The sequence below is a fragment of the Oncorhynchus mykiss genome, chromosome 13 (genome assembly GCF_013265735.2).
Source record: "Oncorhynchus mykiss isolate Arlee chromosome 13, USDA_OmykA_1.1, whole genome shotgun sequence".
Classification (NCBI taxonomy): Eukaryota; Metazoa; Chordata; class Actinopteri; order Salmoniformes; family Salmonidae; genus Oncorhynchus; species Oncorhynchus mykiss.
The window spans coordinates 37,133,685-37,156,983 of record NC_048577.1 but is presented as its reverse complement, the minus strand read 5'-3'; the positions used below and the strand labels follow the sequence as shown (position 1 = coordinate 37,156,983).

Here is a 23,299-nt window from a genome sequence, read left to right as displayed (position 1 = left end):
GATAGAGACATACCCCAAGCGACTTACAGCTGTAATCGCAGCAAAAGGTGGCGCTACAAAGTATTAACTTAAGGGGGCTGAATAATTTTGCACGCCCAATTTTTCAGTTTTTGATTTGTTAAAAAAGTTTGAAATATCCAATAAATGTCGTTCCACTTCATGATTGTGTCCCACTTTTTGTTGATTCTTCACAAAAAAATACAGTTTTATATCTTTATGTTTGAAGCCTGAAATGTGGCAAAAGGTTGCAAAGTTCAAGGGGGCCGAATACTTTCGCAAGGCACTGTATTAGAAGGAAATTACACACCATCTCTTGTTACCGAAGTAGGTGAGGATGCAGCGGGAGTGGTCCGGAGGGGGGCTGGACCCTGAGAATTTAGCATTTTCTAAACACCTAAAACAAATGTTCCTTCAAATTAGAGCCATAATCATTATACCTAATTCTATTCTACACAAATCTCAATATACTGCACTAATGCCTAGGATATTACATCCTAGTATTTTTCTATATCTAAGCGTACCTCTTGACCGGTCTGGTGGTTATTTTTTTAAAGAAACGAAATATGCTTCTCTGCATCTCTGCTAAAATCTGGGTAAAAGACTAAGATTATTCAGTACATTTAGTAATTGCTTGGTTTTCTAAAGTCTAGCAAACTTTGCCTGAAATGGCTTGGTAGCTAGTTATGAGGTTGGGAGATTGGGAAAGTATCTAGCTTGCTAGCTAAAGCCAACTTCATAGAAAATGCTATGGCTCTAGATTGCAGGAGAAAGCTGTTTCATGTGTTAAAAAATATAACAATTCTCCAACAAGCTCCCCTCCGGACAACCCCCCAGCCATCCTCATGTAATCTGTGCCCCCTCAGATTTTTAGGGTGCATGACGCCCCTGCTACCCATTACCGGCAGCTAAAATCAAATTAAACTCTGTGTGTTTCCCTCTACACTCTCTCTCCTCCTCCACTAGCAATAGGCTACTGGAAGACATGCATGATTGTTTGTGAGAACTACAGAGAACCTGTTACTCATGCCTCTCCTCTCCCACCCTCTGCCCCTCAGGAGCGAGCTGATAAGGACCACAAGCTTCCCTTCATTGCGGAGGCAGAAGATGTGGAGTCTGGTGAGGACATGAGCCACTGTCCCACTGGTGCATCCCACCAAGGGCGGCTGCTACTGATGCATGGCCTGAGCAGCCCCGTCTGCCACCCTGGCTTCAGCAGCCTGCTGGGGGAGGAGCTTCGACGTGTCAATACACTCCGTCTCTGCCGCTCCCCAGCCCAGGGCTGCAGAGGCCGTAACCCCTCCCCTCAGCTGCTGTCCAATGAGGAGGTTACTCTAGCCCCGGTGCCCACCATGGTCACAGATCATAGCTCATCCCATAGGCCAGCCAAGCTGCTCATACCCTCCCTACATTGTGTCAGCCCTCTGGACCTCAGCCCCAGGTGAGTAATGAGACATAACTGTCAATCAAAATGACTAGCGTTTGTATTTCATTAGCCCAGTACCTAAACCTAAGGTTTGTAGGATTATAAGACTATAACCATTAACCAAAAAGTAAATCACATTTTCCAATGGATTTACCCGGTAATAACAGCAAAGACAGATTACAGTTCAATTTATTTAACTGAAAATCACTTCATATTTAATCATAACCCACTTAAGTATGAACCTCTCTTCCTATCTCCTCTAGGGTTGTGGATGGAATTGAGGATAATGGGCAGTCTTTTCACTTCAATGTGGATCAAGGCGAGGCAAAGATCAATAGCAAAGGTAATGGGCTCAGGTTAAACAATGGTTTAACTACAAAAAACGATGTTTTTCTATCAGTGGATTTCTAACAGTAAATAGAAACGTGTTTTAGGCAAGGATACTGAATTGATTGGTCAGAAAATTGCTTTTTTAGAATGATCCAAAGCAGTACAAGTAGGCTACTCATACAAATGAAATGGTATGAGCAAAGTACTTTATGTTGGCGTGGGGTGTGAAAGCACTGATCTCATCCATCCTTGTCCATCCCATCCCCCTTATAGACCCATTCCAGGTTAGCGCCAACTTACTTCTGGAAACACAGGAGGTGAGACAGAACATCAGCCAGCTAAACAAAGAGGTAGGAACATACAATCACATTGACGGAGTAGACGGACACATAAACCAACATAATGATGTATCAATGAACTGATAAATGAATGATATGCTCCATCTAGGTAGAGAGACCTCAAGAGACACAAACTTTTTTGTTCTCCCACTTCATTTTCCGTACTCCACTTTCGCTGTACCCTAAAGAGTGTCTAAAAACAGGTCATCCCTGACACACTTTCAGCATTAAATACACCACTCAGGCTATGTAGGCAAGAGAACATTGAAAGACATTTTTCCTCAAATAAAATGTAGGATTGTTAAATTGGAGATGCTCCAGATTTGAAAGCTCACGTAACACCGACTGATAATTTATGGCTGTGCTTGTTTTTGGTTCCCACCATTTCTGACCTAGAAAGAGACAATAGAACTCGAATGCTTATGTCTCCTGCCTTGGAATAATTACTATTCAACCAAGCAACAGATTGTAGCTTTCATTATTCTGCGTGCCATCTATTTTCCAGATGAATACCCTTAACCAGGAGGTGTCCAACCTGACCAAGGAGCTCCATGAGATGATGCATTTCCTGCAGGCCCATGTGACCATGTTACATTACCCCTCTGCCATCTCCACCTATCCTTATGGCCTGCAGATGGCCCCTAACCTCAACCCCAGCAGCAACATGATTGCTGCCAATGACTGGCAGACACGGGTGCCTTTCAGTATGCCTGCTGGACCTCACCCATCTCACCTCCAACATGACACCCTCAGCCACCCTGCCAGGAACATGTGGGCCTACAGTGGGGTGCCCCCCCAGGGCAGAGGTCAGAAGGTGGAGGTTGAACACCATCACCAGACGTCCAATCCCAGGTCATCCTGTTTACATCCGTGCTGCTCGGACAGAGGCATAACCACTGGTCAGGGACTTGAAGCCCAGTACAGGCCTTTCCCGACCTCCAGAACTACACCCAACTCTCCCTACATGGGCCACTCCCAATGCCGGACTGGGCCATCTCTTCTGAACCTCAACTCTGCCTTCCCAGTAGTCCCAGGTGCGGGTCCTGGTCAGGTTGAGTACAAAGCCTCCATCCCCACCATCAGTACCTTTCGTCCCCTATGTTCCCCAGGCAGCCTCAGCCAGTCCCACCCCTCCCTGAGTGTCCAGGTCAACTCTGACCGCAGCCATTCACCGTCCATCTCCCCAACGCCTATCCACGTCTCACTGACCCCTACCGGTCAACCACAGCTCCACACCGCCTTCAGCTCTCAGTCTGGGGTCTACACGTCTGTCAGCCCAACATATAATCAGATGCACAACCAGACCACCCAGGGGCAGGGCTCTCTCAACAGAGCCAGGAAGAATGACCTGGTGGGCTCCAGCCCTGTCCACACACTGGACTCATCCCTACATCTGGCAGGGCAGCCAGTAGGGCAAGGGCCAGACTGTGGAGGGCCTAAGACTGAGTACCCACAGGGCAGGGAGAGACCTGAGAGGATGCAGAGTGATGCTGAGCGGGCAGAGTCCCAGACCCAGGGGACCAACATCAGCACACAGCAGGCCCTGGAAGTCGAGCCTCTCTGGGGCTTGGAGGTGACACATTAGCAGCTGTCTGGAGCCCCACAGAGACCGGATAAATAAACGGGTCATTACTGCTGCAAAGTAACGCTGAGCCCATCAACTCAACTCTCCCTTTTTGATTGCATCTCTTATGCTACTCGAGTTTACATCTGAGAAATGAATGATTGCTTGACAGTCTAAAACGTTCACTACACAGCCATCACGCTACATAATATCGACACTGATTGTACTTGATGTACTGTTTATTTAATTTGACTGTAAATACAGCATTGATATGGACCAGAGATTATGAAGACAAGCTGACTCAGCTTACAAAAATATTCAGCTTTGTGTTTATTATGTATTTCTTGTGAACTGAAAGTTGGGTATTACTAACCGGAGGGTATCTCTAGACATATCACATTGAGACCTGGCAGCCATGGAAACAGCAAACCCCACCCCTTTCCTTCATTATATTGTGTTTACATAGAAAGTATCATCACCTAATGAGCATTTTGACATGTGGTTTTAGGTGATTTTATTGTCTGTGAACACACTGTGGAGCTCAATCTACAAGCTGTCTGGACATTACAGCATACGACCAAGGTTTGTGCTCATTATTTTAAGAAATTGTCTCTTGGCTAGCCTGCCAGAGGATTGCTGGCCAAAGAGGACCTACGGTTATTTGTGTTTTTCCCTCTTCTGCAATATGGCTATTCATAGCTCTGCATCTCTTTTTGCTCTGGTGTCTGGATCATTTTCTGACTTTTTCTATGCTGTATATTTAACTGTTTCTTTGGTAACAGAGACTGAAATAAGACGTGCAATGAGTTGAACAACGTGTGCTCTCTGAAAGAGTTGTAGTATATCATTTTGTTTGTTTGTAACTGATATTAGTTGTAAAATAAAGCTATTTAAGATGCAAACAGAATATTAACATATATATATATATATATATATATATATATATATATATATATATATATATATATATATATATATATATATATATTTAAAACAGGGACTCTGAGAAATACAATTGCATCTGAAGTGAAAAATGAAATAACTTGAAAGGTTAAACTGAGCAGGTCACAGTAGTGGTGCACAATTACATAAATATTGTTAGTCAATCACTCAGCATCCAACAATATCTCTTTAGATAGACCAATGGCTTTAGATAAACCCGCCCTAAAATACGGGGGCTTCTGCATTTGATGCCCACAACATGCCCAAACACACGTTTGGGCCAATGAGTTTACTTTTATGAACAAAATGTAGATCTGAACTGATGTCAGGTGATGGCAAATATCATGGTCTTTAGCGCCACCAGATGGTTATACATTTAAAGCAAATATTTTAGTAAATACATTTGAAAAACTATGGGACCGAATGTGAGTAGTTGATTGCCAGGAGTGTTTCTTTTGACCAAAAATATCAGCTCTGAAAAAGATCTGATTTTAAAATATCTGATGTGATTGGTTAAAATACAAATGAGTGTACAAAATATCAGAACTGGGCTGCTTGTGTAAACGCTAGTTGGATGTTTTTTTTTATATATCTTTAAAAAAATCTCGGATATGGTTTTTATATTGCGCTGGGGAATGCCACTGCTTGCCACTCCTAAATTAGTCTCGTAAACCCGATCATAAGCCAAATCAGTAGCATTGATACATTGTGGGAGCCAACAAGTCTGTCTACGGAGACGACTCCTAAATAATCAGCCCTGACCAAATTTGTGTTCATTGATTTAGTAGACTACAGTTCCCAGGTTCCCAACGACACAATCAGAGGGAAGCCACACCTTCGGGAAGTGGGAGGATCCCGGAAAAAATGCTCTAAGCAGAAGTGAAGGCCGGGGCCTATGTGTTGAGCAGTCGTAGTGAGCTGTGATAGAGAAAAGTCGTCAAAGTCGAAATTGTGGAAAGTGAGAGTATACGAAGAAAAGGGAACGCATGTTTGACCTTTGCCTTTAACGGTAAGCTGTAAACTATACTATTTTGGTTCAGATTTCCACTGTCAAATTTTGCTCAAGCAACCAGCCAGTAAACTAACGTTAGCTAGCTACCTAGCCAGAGATACGTCGCTAGCTAACGACTGTCAGATTGATATGTTAAATGGGACTGATTACTTGTCCAGATATTTAATGAGGTAACTAGTTAGCAAACAATAACACGCTTTGTTAATAATTTGACCAAATAGTTATTTATCTTTAGATGTTTGGTTTACCCCGTCTTTTCTTTATGATGTCATCATAAACTTAGCCAAGTTAGTTAGCGTTAGCTAGCTTTCGTCAGTGTCGTCCTATTTTGTTTTTACTGGCAGTAACGTTAATTTACAGTAGACATATTTTTGTCGTTGTCTGCTCAGCTAACTAGCTACTCAACTTTAGCTCTTATTGACATTATATAACCATTTTTAAAAATGATGGCTTTAAAAAGCTAGCTAGTTACTGTAACTTGGTGGGCTAGCTAGCTAAATTACAGATATGTCGTGTTAGATTTGTATTTATATTTCATACCTAGTTAGCCTTTAACTGACAGCTAACTAACTATATAGCGAGTAGATTTTCCTTTTGGTCCAATAAATTTTATAAACCTTTCATATGTTGATTTCAAGCTTTCAACAGAGTATCTTAGCTCATTGCCATTGGTGTCAGCGGTGATGACCGATAGTATGAGGAAGTTTGAAATCCACCAACTTAATAGCTATTTATGGTTTCTGCCTGGTAATGAAAACGAATTACATTCCATCTTGCAGAAACCCACATGTCACCAGGTAATTTACGTTAAGGGTAGCCTAGTGGTTAGAGCGTTGGACTAATAACCGGAAGGTTGTAAGTTCAAATCCCCGAGCTAGCAAGGTACAAATCTGTCGTTCTGCCCCTGAACAGGCAGTTAACCCACAGTTCCTAGGCCGTCATTGAAAAATAAGAATGTGTTCTTAACTGACTTACCTAGTTAAATAAAGGTCAAATAAATAAAATAAAAATAATCGTTTACTTAGCTAGGTCTCAAAGCATATTTTGCATAATTGGAGTTCAAAGTCCATGGCTGTCTCTAATTAGGCTCATCATTTTTTATGCCATCAATGCTGAGTTACAGTTTTGGTCTGTACTTGGTGTGTCAATGGTGGTACAGGTAGGTCAGTTGTCTGATGTAGCCCTCATCGTGTGAGTCTGTCTGTGTCATGTTACTTTTGTATGAATGCATGCCTCCTTTTCTCTGGTGGAATGTGGTGTCCCTCATACCTTACTGTATGAGTCCTGTACCCAGTCCTGTACCCTTGTTCACTCCTTCACCTTTGCTGCAGGTCATCTATGGCAGGGGGGTGGGCACGGGAGTCCCCCAGAACTCAGTTCGGCTTTCTACTTACTCCTGAAAGTTGTAATAGTAGAATGTACAACTATGGAATTGGGTAGTGCGTTGTCCGGTTTCCTCGTAATGTCAGTCATTGCATATCTTAGTGCAGAGTTTCCCAAACCCTGGGTGCACGTTTTTGCCTTTGCACTATACAGCTGATTTCAAATAACCAACTTGTCTTGAGATGTACCTTTTGTTACGTAAGTCATTTGTTAAATGGGGTGAGAAGGAGACTGAAGTGCCACATTAATGTAAGCTCTAGTGTAATTGAGTTTCTATCAGGAGTGAGACACTAAGACTTTGGGCAAGCAGAGTCAACCTCTGCATCATTCAAGACCGTTTCTTTGTAGGAAGCTGTTAAAGTTCACATTTTAAACATTGTTATGTAAATGCAGGCTGAAAAGTGGAATGGGTTTGTGTCTTTTGGGTAAACACCAGGGTAAATCCTCATTGGAAACTCATTGGTGTGTTATGGCTTAATAACAGGACTAGAGAATGGATTTTTAATAACTTGCCTCAGCTGCTGCCATGTTATGGTGTGGACCTTGTCCTTAGAGAGTGGTGACACATTTTGACACATGCAAACATTATAAAAGGTAATCTTACTAGGTGGCATGAAATGTTTTTGATTTGGTGTTGTATGGCTAGTTAAGAAAGTTTCTCTGATATTTCCAAATATTCCTGACAGAATGGCGAGTAAAATAACACATCTGCGTGAGACCCAACCCTTTTCAATGTTTAATCCCAAGTAAGCCTAATTGGTATGCGTTAGTGTGGTCAGAAAGGTTGTAATGCATTGGAGTCAATGGGGGAATTAATGAATCGGGTGTGTAGGAGGAGAAGCATGCCCATTCACAACGGGTCAGTCTGATTACTCCTCAAAAGACTGAAGATATACTGTAGGTGCGACTTTTTTCTATTACCCGAGCTGAAGAGTTCTATGTGCAGAGTGGGTTACTGGTCAGTTTGCTACCAGACTTGTTTGAGACTTACAAGATCAATGTATGGCCCCTATTGATTAAACCACAATTTAGGCCTAAACAAATGGGAAATAATTTCTTTAAGTTTGAGTCATTAATCATTAAGTGTGTGCTTCCTTGCAGCCAGATGAGACACCCACTAACCCCACCCTGACCCTTTATCTCTGCAGCTGAGCCCCTGTCTGGGGTTCTTATCTCTCCCACTAGTCCCATGCTCAAACTGAATGGGGGGGTTGGGGTTTAGTCTAGTAGGCTTATGCAAAAACAGATGCTTTTTTATCTCACTTAGGATTGCAAAGCTACCGGTAATTTAAAACCGTCACCTGAATCTTTGGTCATTTTTGGTCATAGATTACCTGGTAAGTTTGGTAATTTATACTTTAATTATACATATTAGTATTCATAAAAAAATATATTAAAAGATCTGTGTCCATATTGTCCACGAGATTCTAGTAGATGGACCATATGGTTCAATAGACACTTTTTTTGAGGAATTTTCTCGTCTTAATCAACAATGGCTTTATTTTCAATTAACTCTGAAACGGTTGTCTTTTTCCACAACTTGTTGGCTATATTTCCCTTTAACGTGGTAGGCCAAAATTATCGGAGTAGAGTGGAGTAGAATTGTATTGCACAGGCTTTTGCTTGGCTGTCATGTTTCACACACAGAGGGAGCCAGAAAGAGAAGGAAATTATTTCCCCCTTGCCTGCCCCCATTTGCTAGTGATGTGTATCCTGTTTGCATTCCCAGAGATTTAGGCTGTGTTTAGACAGGCAGCCCAATTGTGATATTTTTTTCACCCATTGGTCTTTTGACCAATCACATCAGATCTTTTCACATCAGATCATTTTTAGAGCTGATTTGATTGGTCAAAATACCAATGAGTGGAAAAAAAATAAAGGAATTTGGACTGCCTGTCTATACTCAGCCTTAGTCACCATTCCTTTCCTCTTCCAACTGACCCATCCCTTAGTCATTAGGCTATCGTTTCTCTTGCATACATATTGAAATTGTCCGCTGTGCTACTCGATTGGGGTGTCTCGCTTTCTCTTCTGTCGCTGGGTTTATCCTCCCTGACGGTTTCCCATGCAGGCCCAACCCTTTTATACTTCAGATGAAAGCCAAGCTAATACCGGGATGCAGACTGGTATGGCTGCTGCTAGCTCCACCCTCCCTCCCTGTTACATCTAATTCCTCTGGTCCCTCCACCCTTGGAGTTCAGAGAACCTGTTGTCATGTCACCACTTATTCCTAGGTAACTGGTTAAATTAATTATGCCTGCCTGACAGCTTGTTGCACCACTAATTCCATGGCGTTGATGACGAATGCACATTGACACGGTCACACGCCGCCACATCTGTAGATAATGGCTGTGCCAGGAAATGGGCTAGCTGATGTTTCAACTGGAGTCTAGGAGTGGGAGTCTGTTTGAATTAGAGGTCGACCGATTATGATTTTTCAACGCCGATTTATTGGAGGACCAAAAAAGCCGATACCGATTAATCGGCCAATTTAAAAAATAATGTTTTTATTTATTTGTAATAATGACAATTGCAACAATACTGAATGAACACTTATTTGAACTTAATATAATACATCAATAAAAATCAATTTAACCTCAAATAAATAATGAAACATGTTCAATTTGGTTTAAATAATGCAAAAACAAAGTGTTGGAGAAGAAAGTGCAATATGTGCCATGTAAAAAAGCTAACGTTTGAGTTCCTTGTTAAGAACATGAGAACATAGGAAAGTTGGTGGTTCTTTTTAACATGAGACTTCAATATTCCAAGGTAAGAGGTTTTAGGTTGTAGTTAATATAGAATTTATAGGACTATTTCTCTCTATACCATTTGTATTTCATATACCTTTGACTATTGGATGTTCTTATAGGCACTATAGTATTGCCAGTGTAACAGTATAGCTTCCATCCCTCTCCTCGCCCCTACCTGGGCTCAAACCAGGAACACATCGATAACAGCCACATTCGAAGCAGCGTTACCCATCGCTCCACAAAAGCCGCGGCCCTTGCAGAGCAAGGGGAATAACTACTCCAAGTCTCAGAGCGAGTGACGTTTGAAACGCTATTAGCGCTAACTAGCTAGCCATTTCACATCGGTTACACCAGCCATTAGGCTGATAGGCTTGAAGTCATAAACAGCGCTGTGCTTGCGAAGAGCTGCTGGTAAAACGTACTAAAGTGCAGTTTGAATGAATGAGCTGCCTACCACTGCTCAGTCAGACTGCTCTATCAAATTATAGACTTAATTATGACATAACACACAGAAATACAAGCCTTTTGTCATTAATATGGCTGAATCCGGAAACTATCATTTCGAAAACAAAACGTTTATTATTTCAGTGAAATACGGAACTGTTCCGTATTTTATCTAACGGGTGGCATCCCTAAGACTAAATACTGCTGTTACATTGCACAACCTTCAATGTTATGTCATAATTATGTAAAATTCTGGCAAATTAGTTCACAATGAGCCAGGCTGCCCAAACTGTTGCATATACCCTGACTCTACGTGCAATGAACGCAAGAGAAGTGACACAATTTCACCTGGTTAATATTGCCTGCTAACCTGGATTTCTTTTAGCTAAATATGCAAAAATATATACTTCTGTGTATTGATTTTAAGAAAGGCATTGATGTTTATGGGTAGGTACAGTCGTCCAACGATTGTGCTTTTTTTTTTTGCGCAAATGCACTTTTGTTAAATCATCCCCCAGCGTTGCATCGATTTATATGCAATGCAGGACACGCTAGATAAACGAGTAATATCATCAACCATGTGTAGTTAACTAGTGATTATGATTGATTGTTTTTTATAAGATAAGTTTAATGCTAGCTAGCAACTTACCTTGGCTTCTACTACATTTGCGTAACAAGCAGGCTCCTTGTGGAGTGCAATGAGAGAGAGGCAGGTGGTTATAGCATTGGACTAGTTAACGGTAAGGCAAGATTGGATCCCCTGAGCTGACAAGGTGAAAATCTGTCCATCTGCCCCCGAACAAGGCAGTTAACCCACCGTTCCTAGGCCGTCATTGAAAATAAGAATGTGTTCTTAACTGACTTGCCTAGTTGAATAAAGGTATAAAAATACATTTAACAAATCGGCGTCCAAAAATACCAATTTCCGATTGTTCTGAACTTGAAATCGGCCCTAATTAATTGGCCATTCCGATTTAATCGGTCGACCTCTAGTTTGAATTGTCCTTTGGGAACACAGCTCATATGCCTATGGTGGTGTGTATTGTTAGCAGTGCTTACAATAGGTTGCCTAGTGGTTAAAGCGTTGGACTAGTAACCGAAAGGTTGCAAGATCAAATCCCCGAGCTGACAAGGTAAAAATAAATCTGTCGATCTGCCCCTGAACAAGGTAGTTAACCCACTGTTCCTAGGCTGTCATTTAAAATAAGAATTTGTTATTAACTGACTTGCCTGGTTAAATAAAGGTCAAATAAATAAATAAATATTCTAATATGTTGTTTCATTCTGTCCAGTCCAGTAGCATCTGTTGCTCTTTCTGATCATCACCCATTTCACCCCTTGCTGATTACCATGAACAGCACGGGCCTAGGAGTTTTACGTAGCCTGATTCTAGATCTGTTTTTGCCTAATCCAATGTCATTGACAAGTCTTTCAGCAATGTTTGGTATGACAATTCCATAACGAGTTGACAAGAGAGCAGAAACTAACCGGCACCCAGGCTAAGTTGTACCTGACAGCAGAGCACAGTGGGACTGTGAGCTGTGACTGAAGCATACCTTTAGGCCAATTGTGGTCAATAATGGGGTTGGCTGTGAGGGCTCTGAGGTTAAGAGTAGGGCCGGGACGATACCAGGATATGTTTTCGATGTCAAAAATGAAAACACGAAGCAGATCTAACTCTTTGTTTCTTCAAAAACCTGCTGCATTTAAAATATTGTGTGCTATAGCTTGGAAAATAAATGTGACTCTGGATGACAACATAAGATGTTTGTTTCCAACATTATGGCTATTTTCCTCAAGTTAAATCCACTTTGTTTTAATTCGTTGCCACGATACTAACGAGTATTGCAATAGTGGTAGGGTCCTGGCCCTAGTTCAGAGTAGTGTGGGGAATAGCAGATGGGGTTCATGGCTAAATATGAGAGTGGGTACTTCAAATGTTAGCTAACTTAAGGCCAGTTGGGTGGACCAGTCATTGTGTGTGTGTGAAATGTTTGGGATGTCAAGTATAAGAGGAAACCCACAAGGTGATGGTAAATAGAAACTGAAGTTACTGAGAATTTCCCCCTCTCCCACACACTCTTTTCCAGACTTAATAACATTCTGACAAAACTGACCATGTTGAATAACATGAATGTGTACATTTTTGTTATTCAATCATTTAATCCAAAGTGCTGGCGTGCGTAAACGTGCGTCTGCGTAGCCAGGCGCTAATAGAACTTGGTTCTATTTTAGACTCTTGGTGCACTGCAAGTCCCGCCTCTCCCATCTACCTCCCATCTAAAGTTGATTGCCAACCGCCATGTGAAAGATCCGGCAAAACAAAAAAGGGCCATGTGTATTTCAGGTAAAATAACAACCCACCGTTTTATCTTCCAGGACCAATTACCTAGCAACAGCAAGCTAGCTAGCTAAATGTCCAATCATGTTTCATGTGTGTTTTTACCTGACCCCAAATTAATATAGTTGCTTTTGGTATTTGAACCTGCATGAAACGCGTCTGGTGGGGGTAGACAAAACCAACGTGCACACGCGGAGTCGGTTTGTCCATCATGAACGTGGCTTCTTCATTTGCTATATCTGTGCATGCGTTGTCTTGTAAAGCGTTAAAATCTACCCCATGCATGCGAGTGAGAAACTGTTGCATCATGGGGGCAATGCATGCAATATCTGTATGTAGTTAAGTGTGTGTGTGTGTGTGTGTTGCTACCAGTTCTCAGTGGCTGTGTTTTACTAAGTGCTTGGATATCAAGCTAGCAGCAAAGCCCACGGGAAGCTGTATGAATATTTCACCGTCTCTTCCTACCTTTCTCTCCATCCCTCTCGCCTACTCTCTCTTTGACCCAGCCTCTCTCCCCTTCATCTCTCTGACCCACTTCAGTGTGTAGAGGTCTCCAGAGCCCATTAAAGATGCCAGCAGAGAGCTGCTTAGAAGCAGGATGCTGCTCTGAGTGACTCTCAGAACAGGAGTGTGTGAGTGTTGGGCCAGCCACTGCAGCCCTCTAGCAATCAGTCAATCATATTACCAAGGATAATTTGTATTTTTTATTTTATTTAACTAGGCAAGTCAGTTAATGACGCTCTACCCTGGCCAAACCCGGACGACGCTGGGCCAATTGTGTGCCGTCCTGTTCACTATACTGTTCAATAACCATGTCCTAAACTCTTAGGCCTAAATCCACTGTTTTGGTTTATGATGGTGGATTGAACATGGGCTTTTGATGCTGCTCAGATTTTCAGTTATTTGTCCTCTGTGTTTATATTATATTGAGTGTTAACATCAGTGTTACTTACACTAATATACATTATGGCCTCACATATGACTAGCCTAGGTTAAATGTTCTTTCACTCTTATCCTGTTTGTTTCTGAAGCCCTTATCTCAGGCTGGGAATCACCCCAGCCTTCCTCCCCTCTTCTCCCAGTCCTTGGCTATGGAGCCTTGTCCTGGGGCAGTGAGGCATGCTGACCTCTTCATTTCCATAGTGTGTGTAGTAGACTATCAGGGTTGGAGAGCAGTCACACCTGTTGTTTTGCCTTAGAATGGTATACATACTGGTAAGGGTAAATGGGTTGTGTAAAAAGTGCCTCAACGTTTGACAGAAGTGACCTGTTTAGGCTAGCTTTTGTATTTCTTTTTTTTGTTAACTGACATGCCTAGTTAAATAAAAGGTTAAGAACAAATTCTTATTTACAATGACGGCCTACTCCGGGCCAAACCTGGACGACACTGGACCAATTGTGCGCCGCCTTATGGGACTTTACGGCCGGATGTGATGCAGCCTGGTTTCGAACAAGGAACTGCAGTGACTCGTCTTTTGCACTGAGATGCAGTTCCTTAGACCGCTGCGCCACTCGGGAGCTTAATTAGAAGAGATACCAGGATGTTTCTACGTTCTTCTCAGAAACACAAGGACATTGGGCTTTAGTTCCACAGTCCTGGTCTATGTTGGCTTTGTTACAACTTCCTCTCGTTTGCACCTCGGCTTCGTCATATTAGCACGTACATGTTGACCCAATGAACATGCAGTGTTTCTCTCCACACTCACTGTGGTCTGTCTAGGAATCCCTCGGATGGTGTGTATGTGGCAGTAGTCTAGGCCTTTGGTGTGCTACCTTGCTGTACTGTCTGCTCTGTGCTGGGCTGACCCTCTCAGGCCAGTGTGTGGTACCCACACAGTGTGATCTTCTGTCACATGCAGAAGATTAGAGCCTTGCCTGGCCTGGGAAAGACTGAGTGCCAACAGCAACCCTACTCTGGCTGGCCTACCCCTCTCTCGCTCCTTAACCAGGACCCTATAAAATCCATGTTGTGGACGGAATCACGGAATCCAGAAAATAAAACAGAATTCAACAATATTCCCAAAAATGTATTGAACTTATTAGAAAATGTATTAATTTGCCCAAGTTAATCATAAGACATGAACTAAATGCATTGGTGATTTTGTATTTTCCTGCAACTTTCTGAAACTGTGTGTGCGCGCATATGTCTCCACTTTGTATGGCCGTGTAGCGAAGATGCTAATGATAAGTCTTCTGGTAGAGATGGCTTCCCCAAAAACATTGTCAATTAAATGTTATCTACAAAGTAGCCACCTGGGAGAATGATTTCATGATTATTTTATCAATCCAGTGCAGAGTATACAAAACAAATGGCCAATCACATGAGCACTACAGAAATGTTGCTAACCAAACAAGTCTCTTGCTGGTGCACACTTGCATTTAAAAAATGTCGATGTCTTTTAAGCATTGTTGTGCAATTTAAAACGTCCAATTTTTGTTACATTTTTTAATAGTAATAAAAAGAGACTGCAAAACGGAAACCTGTTTTTTAATATTTTTTTTTATATATAGTTTTTAAATTAAAAAATGAAGAAAACGAGAATTGTGGGGGAAAAATCAACTGAATATGCCATGGGACCCTCATTGATTTAGTTTTGTTTGAGTCACTGTAAGAACACGGCATAAGCGATGGCAAAATGTGTAGAACTGTAAAAAATTTGATTTAAAATTGCGATTTATTATCACCCCCATAACTGTGTAGACTTTCAGAAAACTGTACACCCCCCCCCCCCCCCCCCCCCCACAGATATTATTCTCCCCCTCTAGTCAAGTGTGTTCTTTCAATCTGCACTCACTGTTGAAAGACAGGCCTATAGTATAAACCTATACACTGTAGTGTCATGTAGACCTATTTTGTGACGTTATTGTGATGTTTCACACTTAATTATGGATTTTAGCATTGTAGGCTAACCTAGGCTGGTTGTCCTAACAGTTAATGGCTTAGTGTAACGGGCCAACTCTGTCTGTGCTACTCTGTCCTTCTGCAATGTTCACTTCCTGCTTTTATAGTCATTCCGTGCCCTGTCCCTTTCACCAAGCAGAAGCTGACTGACCGTGTAAAGTAGCACAATGGAAGATGTGTTTTTTTAAGTTTTTCTTACTGTAGTCATATTCCACAGTCAATGTAAAGAACAACACTTGGACTCTGAGTACACTGGCCCAACCATAAGATGACAATCTGCACATCATCCTGTGACTAACGTGGACCTATCGACGTTAAGATGGATGTGTGCAGGCCCAAGGTGGATTGTAAACACAGAAACAGGAGTCCTTGGGGCAAGCAGCTCACAGACTATCAGTTCCTGTTCTGTATTTTCACTGTGGTCCTCAGCTCTGTGGTCTCTGAGAACACACACACACACACACTCACAGGTTGCATTGGGTTGGATGTGAACACAGTTGAACTCTGCTTTAGGCTAATGTGTCTAGACAGAGGTCTGGGGGGGTGGGGCGCGTCCCCGTCCCCCCCTGATTTGGCGTTCAAGCGTCATGATTGTGAATGTTCATGGTTAATTGTGGTCGTACTCATCATGACCCAATCTGTGTATCTAAATGTTGCTTTAGACAGGACCACAGGACATTTCCTTCACTGCTGTGTTTGACTGTTGAGTCTAAAGTAAATATAATTGAGAGAATAGGACAGGGCTTATCTCCCTGTCCAGCCCCATTCAAACAGACGTCCAGACCACAATGTGGGTTTCCAGTAGGCCAATCAGAAAATAACCTTCATTTAAACATTTGGACTGTTTTCTTGTCAAACCATGGCATTCAGAAGCACTGAGATGTTCCTCGACCAATAGTGTTTATCAGAACATTATTGATTTACAACACTGAACTGGAGCAATTAGTCTGCTAGACATTAATTTGAGGCATTTCTGGGATTTAATGAGTAAGTGATGCACATTTTTAAAGGTTTGTTTGAACCTGAATAATAAGCCCAGTCAAAGGTTAAGATACAAAGGACTCAACACTGGAACATGAAAGTAGATTGGTTTATACCAGACACTTGAGGGAGTAGCTAACTTGGAAAGATTTGTTTTTCATTCATTTTGAAACATTTATTTAACCTTTTTATTTAACTAGGCAAGTCAAATGATTATTTACAATGACTGCCTACCCCGGCCAAACCCTAACGACGCTGGGCCAATTGTGCGCCGACCTATGGGACTCCCAATTACGGCCGGTTGTGATACAGCCTGGAATTTGAAAATGTCTTGAATCAATAAGTATTCAACCCTTTTGTTATGGCAAACCTAAATAAGTTCTGGAGTAAACATTTGTTTAACAAGTCACAAGTTGCATGGATTCACTCTGGGTGCAATAAGTGTTTAACCTGATTTTTGAATGACTACCTCATCTCTGTACCCCACACACACAATTATTTGTAAGGTCCCTTTCCAATGCTTTGCAAAGAAGGGAACCTATTGGTAGATGGGTAAAAAAAAGAATAAAGTAATTGACTATCCCTTTGAGCATGGTGAAGTTATTAATTACACTTTGACTGGTGTATCAATACACCCAGTCACTAGTAAAATACAGGTGACCTTCCTAACTCGGTTGCCGGAGAGGAAGGAAACCGCTCTGGGATTTCACCATGAGTCCAATGGTAACTTTAAAACAGAGTATTTAATGGCTGTGATGGGAGACAACTGAAGATGGCTCAACAACATTGTAGTTACTCCACAATACTAACGTAATTGACAGAGTGAATAGACGGAAGCCTGTACAGAGTGAAAAAATTCCGAATCGTACATCCTGTTTGCAACAAGACACTAAAGTAACACTGCAAAAAATATGGCAAAGCATTTACTTTTTATTCTGAATACAAAATGTTATGTTTGGGGCAAATCCAATACAAGAGAGAGTACCACCCTCCATATTGTCAAGCATAGTGGAGGCTACATCATGTTATAGGTATGCTTGTAATTGTTAAGATCCTCCAGTCCTTTCAGGATAAAAAATAAACAAAATGGAGCTAAGCACAGGCAAAATCCTAGACAAAAACCTGGTTGTCTGCTGACCCTAGGAGATGAATTCACCAGGACAATAACCTAAAACACAAGTCCAAATCTACACTGGAGTTGCTTACCAAGAAGACAGTGAATGTTCTTGAGTGGCCGAGTTAGTTTTGACTTAAATCTACTTGAAAATGTATGGCAAGACACTTTAAAAATGTCTGTCTTGCAATGATCAACAACCAATTTGACAGAGCTTGAAGAATTTTGAAAAAGAATAATGGGCAAATGTTGCACAACCAGGTGTGGAAAATGAAAAAGATGCTTCTACAAAGTATTGACTCAGGGGTGTGAATACTTATGTAAATTAGATTTAATTTTCAATAAATGAGCAACATTTCTAAGCATGTTTTCACTTTGTCATTATGGGGTATTTTGTGTAGATGGTTGAAAACAGAAACTATTTAATCCATGTTGAATTCAGGCTGTAATACAACAAAAAAGGGGTATAAATACTTTCTGAAGGCACTCTAGTTTACTAAAGTTTTCCTGTCACACTGGCTGCCTACTAGTGATATTATTACTCAGTCGGTTCTTTCTTCCAGCTCCCACAGGTGAAGTCCCCTCTTCCTCCGGCCCCCTCACTGCCTGGCCTAGACTCGCCTGACCCAGCTTAGCCCACCCTCACCTGGCCCTGTCTCGGCTCCAGTCCCTGCTCCGCTTCAGAGCCCCAGTCCTCCGCCCAAGGCAGCCTCATCCTCCACCAAGAGCCTCTTACCCCGTTGAAGCGCTCTGCTCGGCAGCATGGCAGGTCGAGGAGGACCAGCACGGACCAACGGCGCGGCAGCCAGCAACAAGATCTGCCAGTTCAAGCTGGTGCTGCTGGGAGAGTCAGCGGTGGGCAAATCCAGCTTGGTGCTGCGCTTTGTCAAGGGCCAGTTCCACGAGTACCAGGAGAGCACCATCGGAGGTGAGTAGGCACGCCGTTGGCATTGGGATTGTCATTCTTCTGACTATGTCTGTCATGCTTAGTGTTTTGTGTTGCTTTACAGCTGTCCGTGTGTTGAGTCAGTATCATGTTATAAAGATCAAATAGAATGTGTAGTGGACTGAAGGAAGACCACTTTGAATGCCTTGGTAACCGGAGCTGTGTTCCTGCTAGCTAGCAGCCCTTACCCTGGCTGTTGTCAAGGCCAGGTCAGGAGTAGACCTTGAGCTACAGAACCAGATTTTTCTTGGCAGCTGATCACCTGACTCTTGCATGAGCAGCCGAGCCTCTGACTGACAGTTTTAAATATGCCACAAGGAGTGGGATGTCCTTACTCCCGGCCACAGAAAGCCTTATAGAGAATGTTCAAACCAAAACTGAAAATAGGTAAGTGTGAGAAAGAGGTACTTGTCATCTGCCTAATAAGGTATGTATTGACTTGCTAGTCGGAGTGGAGCAGCGAGAAGGGGGTCTCTCCCTGTGGGCTCTTAAAACAGGAAGGAAGTCGGTCAACAATGGGATTTCCTGTCCTGGAACTGCTCTAATATCTACCCATCTGGAAGCCAATACTTGATGTCTCAAGTTTCTGGTTTTAACATTTCAAAGAATTCCACTGCAAAAGTTGGATAATGAGTAACTATTTATTTTCAGCTTCACCTAGTGTTTCAAACCTACACACGGGTGTTGGGAACTTCCATGATGTTTTAGTGGTTTACTAGCTAGATTGCTTTCTTCATGATTTATGCATTACCCTTCCTATAAATAAATAAAGTAGAGTCGCAGCAACAGCAGGGTGAGGCTGGAGAGGCAGGATGCTTGGTGCTTACACTAGCCAAAGCCTTAGGACGAGTCAGCATTTTAAAAACATTTTAAAACCGGTTGTCAGCTGTCTGGTCAAAGGTCACCGAGCTTTTAGTATGGAGCAGGCTTCCTCTATGAGTGCTGCTGTACATTTCCCTCAGCCATGTGACACAACGGGCTGAATTAGCATTCTCTTTGTGTTCCATGGATTAGCCAATAGACAGCCACATGTTTTGTTCTCTTCGTCACTTTTTTTTAACTCTCACTACATTTCTCGCAGTAACCTTTTACCCGGTGCTTAGTGCTCTGCGATTCGATCTTGTTTATTTACATAATTGTCCCTTCCTCCTCTCTCTAACATTGGAAGGCTCCCAATTCTCCTCAGCGCTGGCTTTGTAGCTTCACGAGTTCTCATTAAGCCACTGTTCATGTTTCCTCTTAACTGTCTCATGGCCTTGGCTGTTGGGGGTTATGTTTGCCTTGTGCTAGTTTAACTCGGCCCTGTCAAATGGTGTCCTAGGGGGTATAGTTGTCCCTATCTAAGGAAGAAAACAGAATACCTGTCCTGTGCAGATACTGAGTATTACTCCACTGTGAGGAAATGCACAGGCAAAGTAAAATGTACACTTATTTTCTATGTGTAGGGCATTTTCAGACTTCAAAATAAAAATAGACCCTGAAACTAAGTCTGATTTGTCTCTACACCCATCCAGCTGCCTTCCTCACACAGACTGTCTGCTTGGATGACACAACAGTTAAGTTTGAGATCTGGGACACTGCAGGGCAGGAACGGTATCACAGCCTGGCCCCTATGTACTACAGAGGAGCGCAAGCTGCCATCGTGGTCTATGACATCACCAACACAGTGAGTGACAGCTCTCGTAACTCACACTTCTGTAGATGTATAAATAGAGCTCTTGTGTGAAAAACACACATCCATTGTGTAATCTTCCTTTGTCATGTATTTCATCATATCACAAATGTTTTTATGATGTTAAGAAAGTTTTTTTTTTTTCTTCCTGTGCAGGATACATTCACACGTGCAAAGAACTGGGTGAAGGAGCTCCAACGACAAGCCAGCCCTAATATCGTTATTGCACTGGCAGGGAACAAAGCTGACCTGGCCAACAAAAGAGCTGTGGACTTCCAGGTACTGAGGAACTCCTAACAATTAGATGCTGCTCCCACTGGACTATTAGTGGAACATGTCAATGATACGTTTGTTTAAACAGGAGAATGTCCTAGAAATGTCATTTTTATAGTTTCTGTTGATATTCAAGAATGCTCACGAACTCTCAAAGCGTATGGGTTATTACTGATTGTATCGACATGTTTGTGATGGAGCTCTAAAGATCTCTGTCCTCCCTTTGTTTTTTGTGTAGGAAGCACAAGCGTACGCAGATGACAACAGTTTGCTCTTCATGGAGACTTCAGCCAAGACGGCCATGAACGTCAATGAGATCTTTATGGCCATAGGTACGTGTACCACAATATTATATGTGCATTTATAAAACTGGGTGATTCGAGCCCTGAATCCTGATTGGCTGACAGCTGTGGTATATCAGACCATATACCACAGGTATGACGAAACACTTATTTTTACTGCTCTGATTATGTTGGTAACCAGTTTATAATAGCAATATGGCACCTTAGGGGTTTGTGGTATATGGCCAATATACCACGGCTGAGCGCTGTATCCAGGGCATTGTGCCTAAGAAAAGCACTTAGCTGTGGTATGTTGGCCATATACCACAACCCCTGGTGCCTTATTGCTTAATTAGAAACACTTTCCTAATTTTTAGTTGCACCCATCCTTTTGCCCTCAGAACAGCCTCAATTCATTGGGGGCATTGACTCTACAAGGTGTCAAGCGTTTCACAGGGATGCTGGCCCATGTTGACTCCAATGCTTTCCACAGTTGTGTCAAGTTGGCTGGATGTCCTTTGGGTGGTGGACCATTGTTGATACACACGGGAAACTGTTGAGCGTGAGAAACCCAGCAGCGTTGCAGTTCTTTACACAAACCGGTGCGCCTGGCACCTACTACCATACCCTGTTCAAAGGAACTTCAATCTTTTGTCTTGTCCATTCACCCTCTGAATGGCACATACACAATCCATGTCAACTGTCTCAAGGCTTAAAGATCCTTCTTTAACCTGTCTCTCCTTCATCTACAATGATTTGAAGAGGATTTAACAATTGACATCAATAAGGGATCCTAGCTTTCACCTGGATTCACCTGGTCAGTCTGTCATGGAAAGAGCAGGTGTTCAAAATGTTTTGTATACTCGGTGTACATTTCTTCCCAGAACAAATGAAATATGTAGAAACCATAAAGGCTTCCTACTTTCTTTCTGTCCTTCTCCTGTAGCCAAGAAGCTTCCTAAGAACGAGCCAGCGGGTGGAGCCGGTGGCCGGGCCGGTGGTCGGGCAGGAGTGGACCTGCAGGAAGCCGCCCCACAGGCTGGTGGAAGCAAGTGCTGTGGTGGGAACTAACCAACTGGACCGACACACCAACCAACCTGCAGTATCAACCAACTGATTAGACCAGCTGACAAACACATCCCACGGTCAAACCAACTGACGGTCTGACCAACCACCATGCACCGATCAACTGATAAGCAAACCAGCTCACAGGCCAATCAACTGTCAACACACAACTCCAAGGTTCCAATGATCAGACAAATGACACAATTATGACCAACATGACGACCTACAACTGTTTTAACTTGCCCGAGGACATAACAACCCATTATCTCCAACCAACCAAACGATGGACATCTGACATCACCCAGGCAAAAACAACAACCCACTTAGGGAGGGGGGGAAAAGATCAATCCTTACCAATCGCACTTAACAGAGCACTGTAATTTTTTTGTTTCACTGTATTTCTGTAAGAAGAAAATCAAACTCAACTGGGAGGAATAATGAACAGGCTCTTTGGCCCTCTCCTTTCTCTCTCTCGCTCTCATCTTTCTTTACCATAATGCTACAGTATTTCAACGTATGTCTTCTGTCACTTCTAACCCTATTTTAGTTTGGGGGTGGGTGACTGTAGCAATTCTCATGATTTCATTTTTCCTTGTTCCCGATCGTCACCCTTGGGCAAGAGAAGGGAGAGGTGTTCAACCCCAAAAAAGGAGTTAGAACAGTTGTTTCCTTCCAGATATAGCAGTTGTGTAGATGAACTGAACTATTACATTGTTATTATTATTGTTGACTTATTTTTGGCACACGTTAAACAGTATGATTTCAAAGACTAGACCGCCTAAGGTTTTCCAATCATTAATCTATGATATCCAACCATATGCATAGTGCATTAACATCAGTCACCAATAAGTCATTTTTTTAGCATTAATGTAATGTTTTTGAATCATTCATATACAATGACGAAAAGGATGAAGCAAGAGTTGTTTTCCTGACCAAAATCACAGATGTGTATTGAAAACATGTTGCTATTATTTGTATAATTATTTTCTTCAAACATGTAACCAATCAGTAGTTACTGTCAATACAATACCTTCCCAATCTCAACATGATGCTTTGTCATCCTCAATTATTTTTGTCATGTAAAGATGTATTTTTTATTTTGTGTACAACTCTTTTGTTTTCTGAAGAGTCTCTGGTATTGGGTGCACTGCTTCTTTCACCTCTTGTGATTTCAGACGTTCTCTTCAGTTTCTTTCACTTTTGATTTTTTTATTTTTTTTTGTGTTACTTTTTCCTATCGGGGCGGGATTCCTCTGACCAGTCTGCGTCTGTTATGACATCAACGACTAGCACAACTGTACCTGCAGCTGTCACTGCTGTGAGATGGGGGCCAGGGGGAAAACGAAGCAAAACAACAAATTGTCATTTTACCAATAAATAAGGGGGAAGGTATCTCATTGACTGCCTGTCTTCTCATTTGTTGTGTGACAATGGGTATTTGAGTAGATTTTTTTCACTGTTAGATTTCACCTAACAGCTATTCGTATCTCTACCAACATGTTGAGCGTATAGTAGTTTCCAGTCATTCCAACCTT

The 23,299-nt window shown here is 42.2% G+C and overlaps 2 protein-coding genes across 2 annotated transcripts in view; both read left to right on the top strand.

Moving 5' to 3' along the window:
• The window catches only part of LOC110485164 (potassium voltage-gated channel subfamily H member 4-like), a 29,592-nt gene extending 25,037 nt beyond the window's left edge, over positions 1–4,555 (top strand). The window contains exons 13-16 of the mRNA XM_036940964.1: positions 1,056–1,438; positions 1,687–1,766; positions 2,027–2,103; positions 2,597–4,555. Coding sequence (XP_036796859.1) covers positions 1,056–1,438; positions 1,687–1,766; positions 2,027–2,103; positions 2,597–3,676 — 1,620 coding nt within the window. The 3' untranslated portion in view covers positions 3,677–4,555. The remainder of the gene's footprint in view (positions 1–1,055; positions 1,439–1,686; positions 1,767–2,026; positions 2,104–2,596) is intronic.
• An 894-nt stretch (positions 4,556–5,449) lies between these two features.
• Positions 5,450–23,165, top strand: LOC110486260 (ras-related protein Rab-5C). The gene is made up of 6 exons (XM_021557713.2): positions 5,450–5,606; positions 18,091–18,455; positions 19,988–20,139; positions 20,302–20,424; positions 20,657–20,750; positions 21,646–23,165. The coding sequence occupies exons 2-6, from the start codon at positions 18,290–18,292 to the stop codon at positions 21,768–21,770; spliced, it is 660 nt and encodes a 219-aa protein (XP_021413388.1). The 5' UTR covers positions 5,450–5,606; positions 18,091–18,289; the 3' UTR covers positions 21,771–23,165.
• The last annotated feature ends 134 nt before the right edge of the window (positions 23,166–23,299 follow it).

Coding starts and splice junctions, on each gene's coding strand:
- LOC110486260 (XM_021557713.2), top strand. CDS start 18,290: ATGGCAGGTCGAGGAGGACCAGCACGGACCAACGGCGCGGCAGCCAGC. Junction 18,456..19,987: donor CCAGGAGAGCACCATCGGAG/GTGAGTAGGCAC, acceptor ACACCCATCCAG/CTGCCTTCCTCACACAGACT. Junction 20,425..20,656: donor AAAGAGCTGTGGACTTCCAG/GTACTGAGGAAC, acceptor TTTTTTGTGTAG/GAAGCACAAGCGTACGCAGA.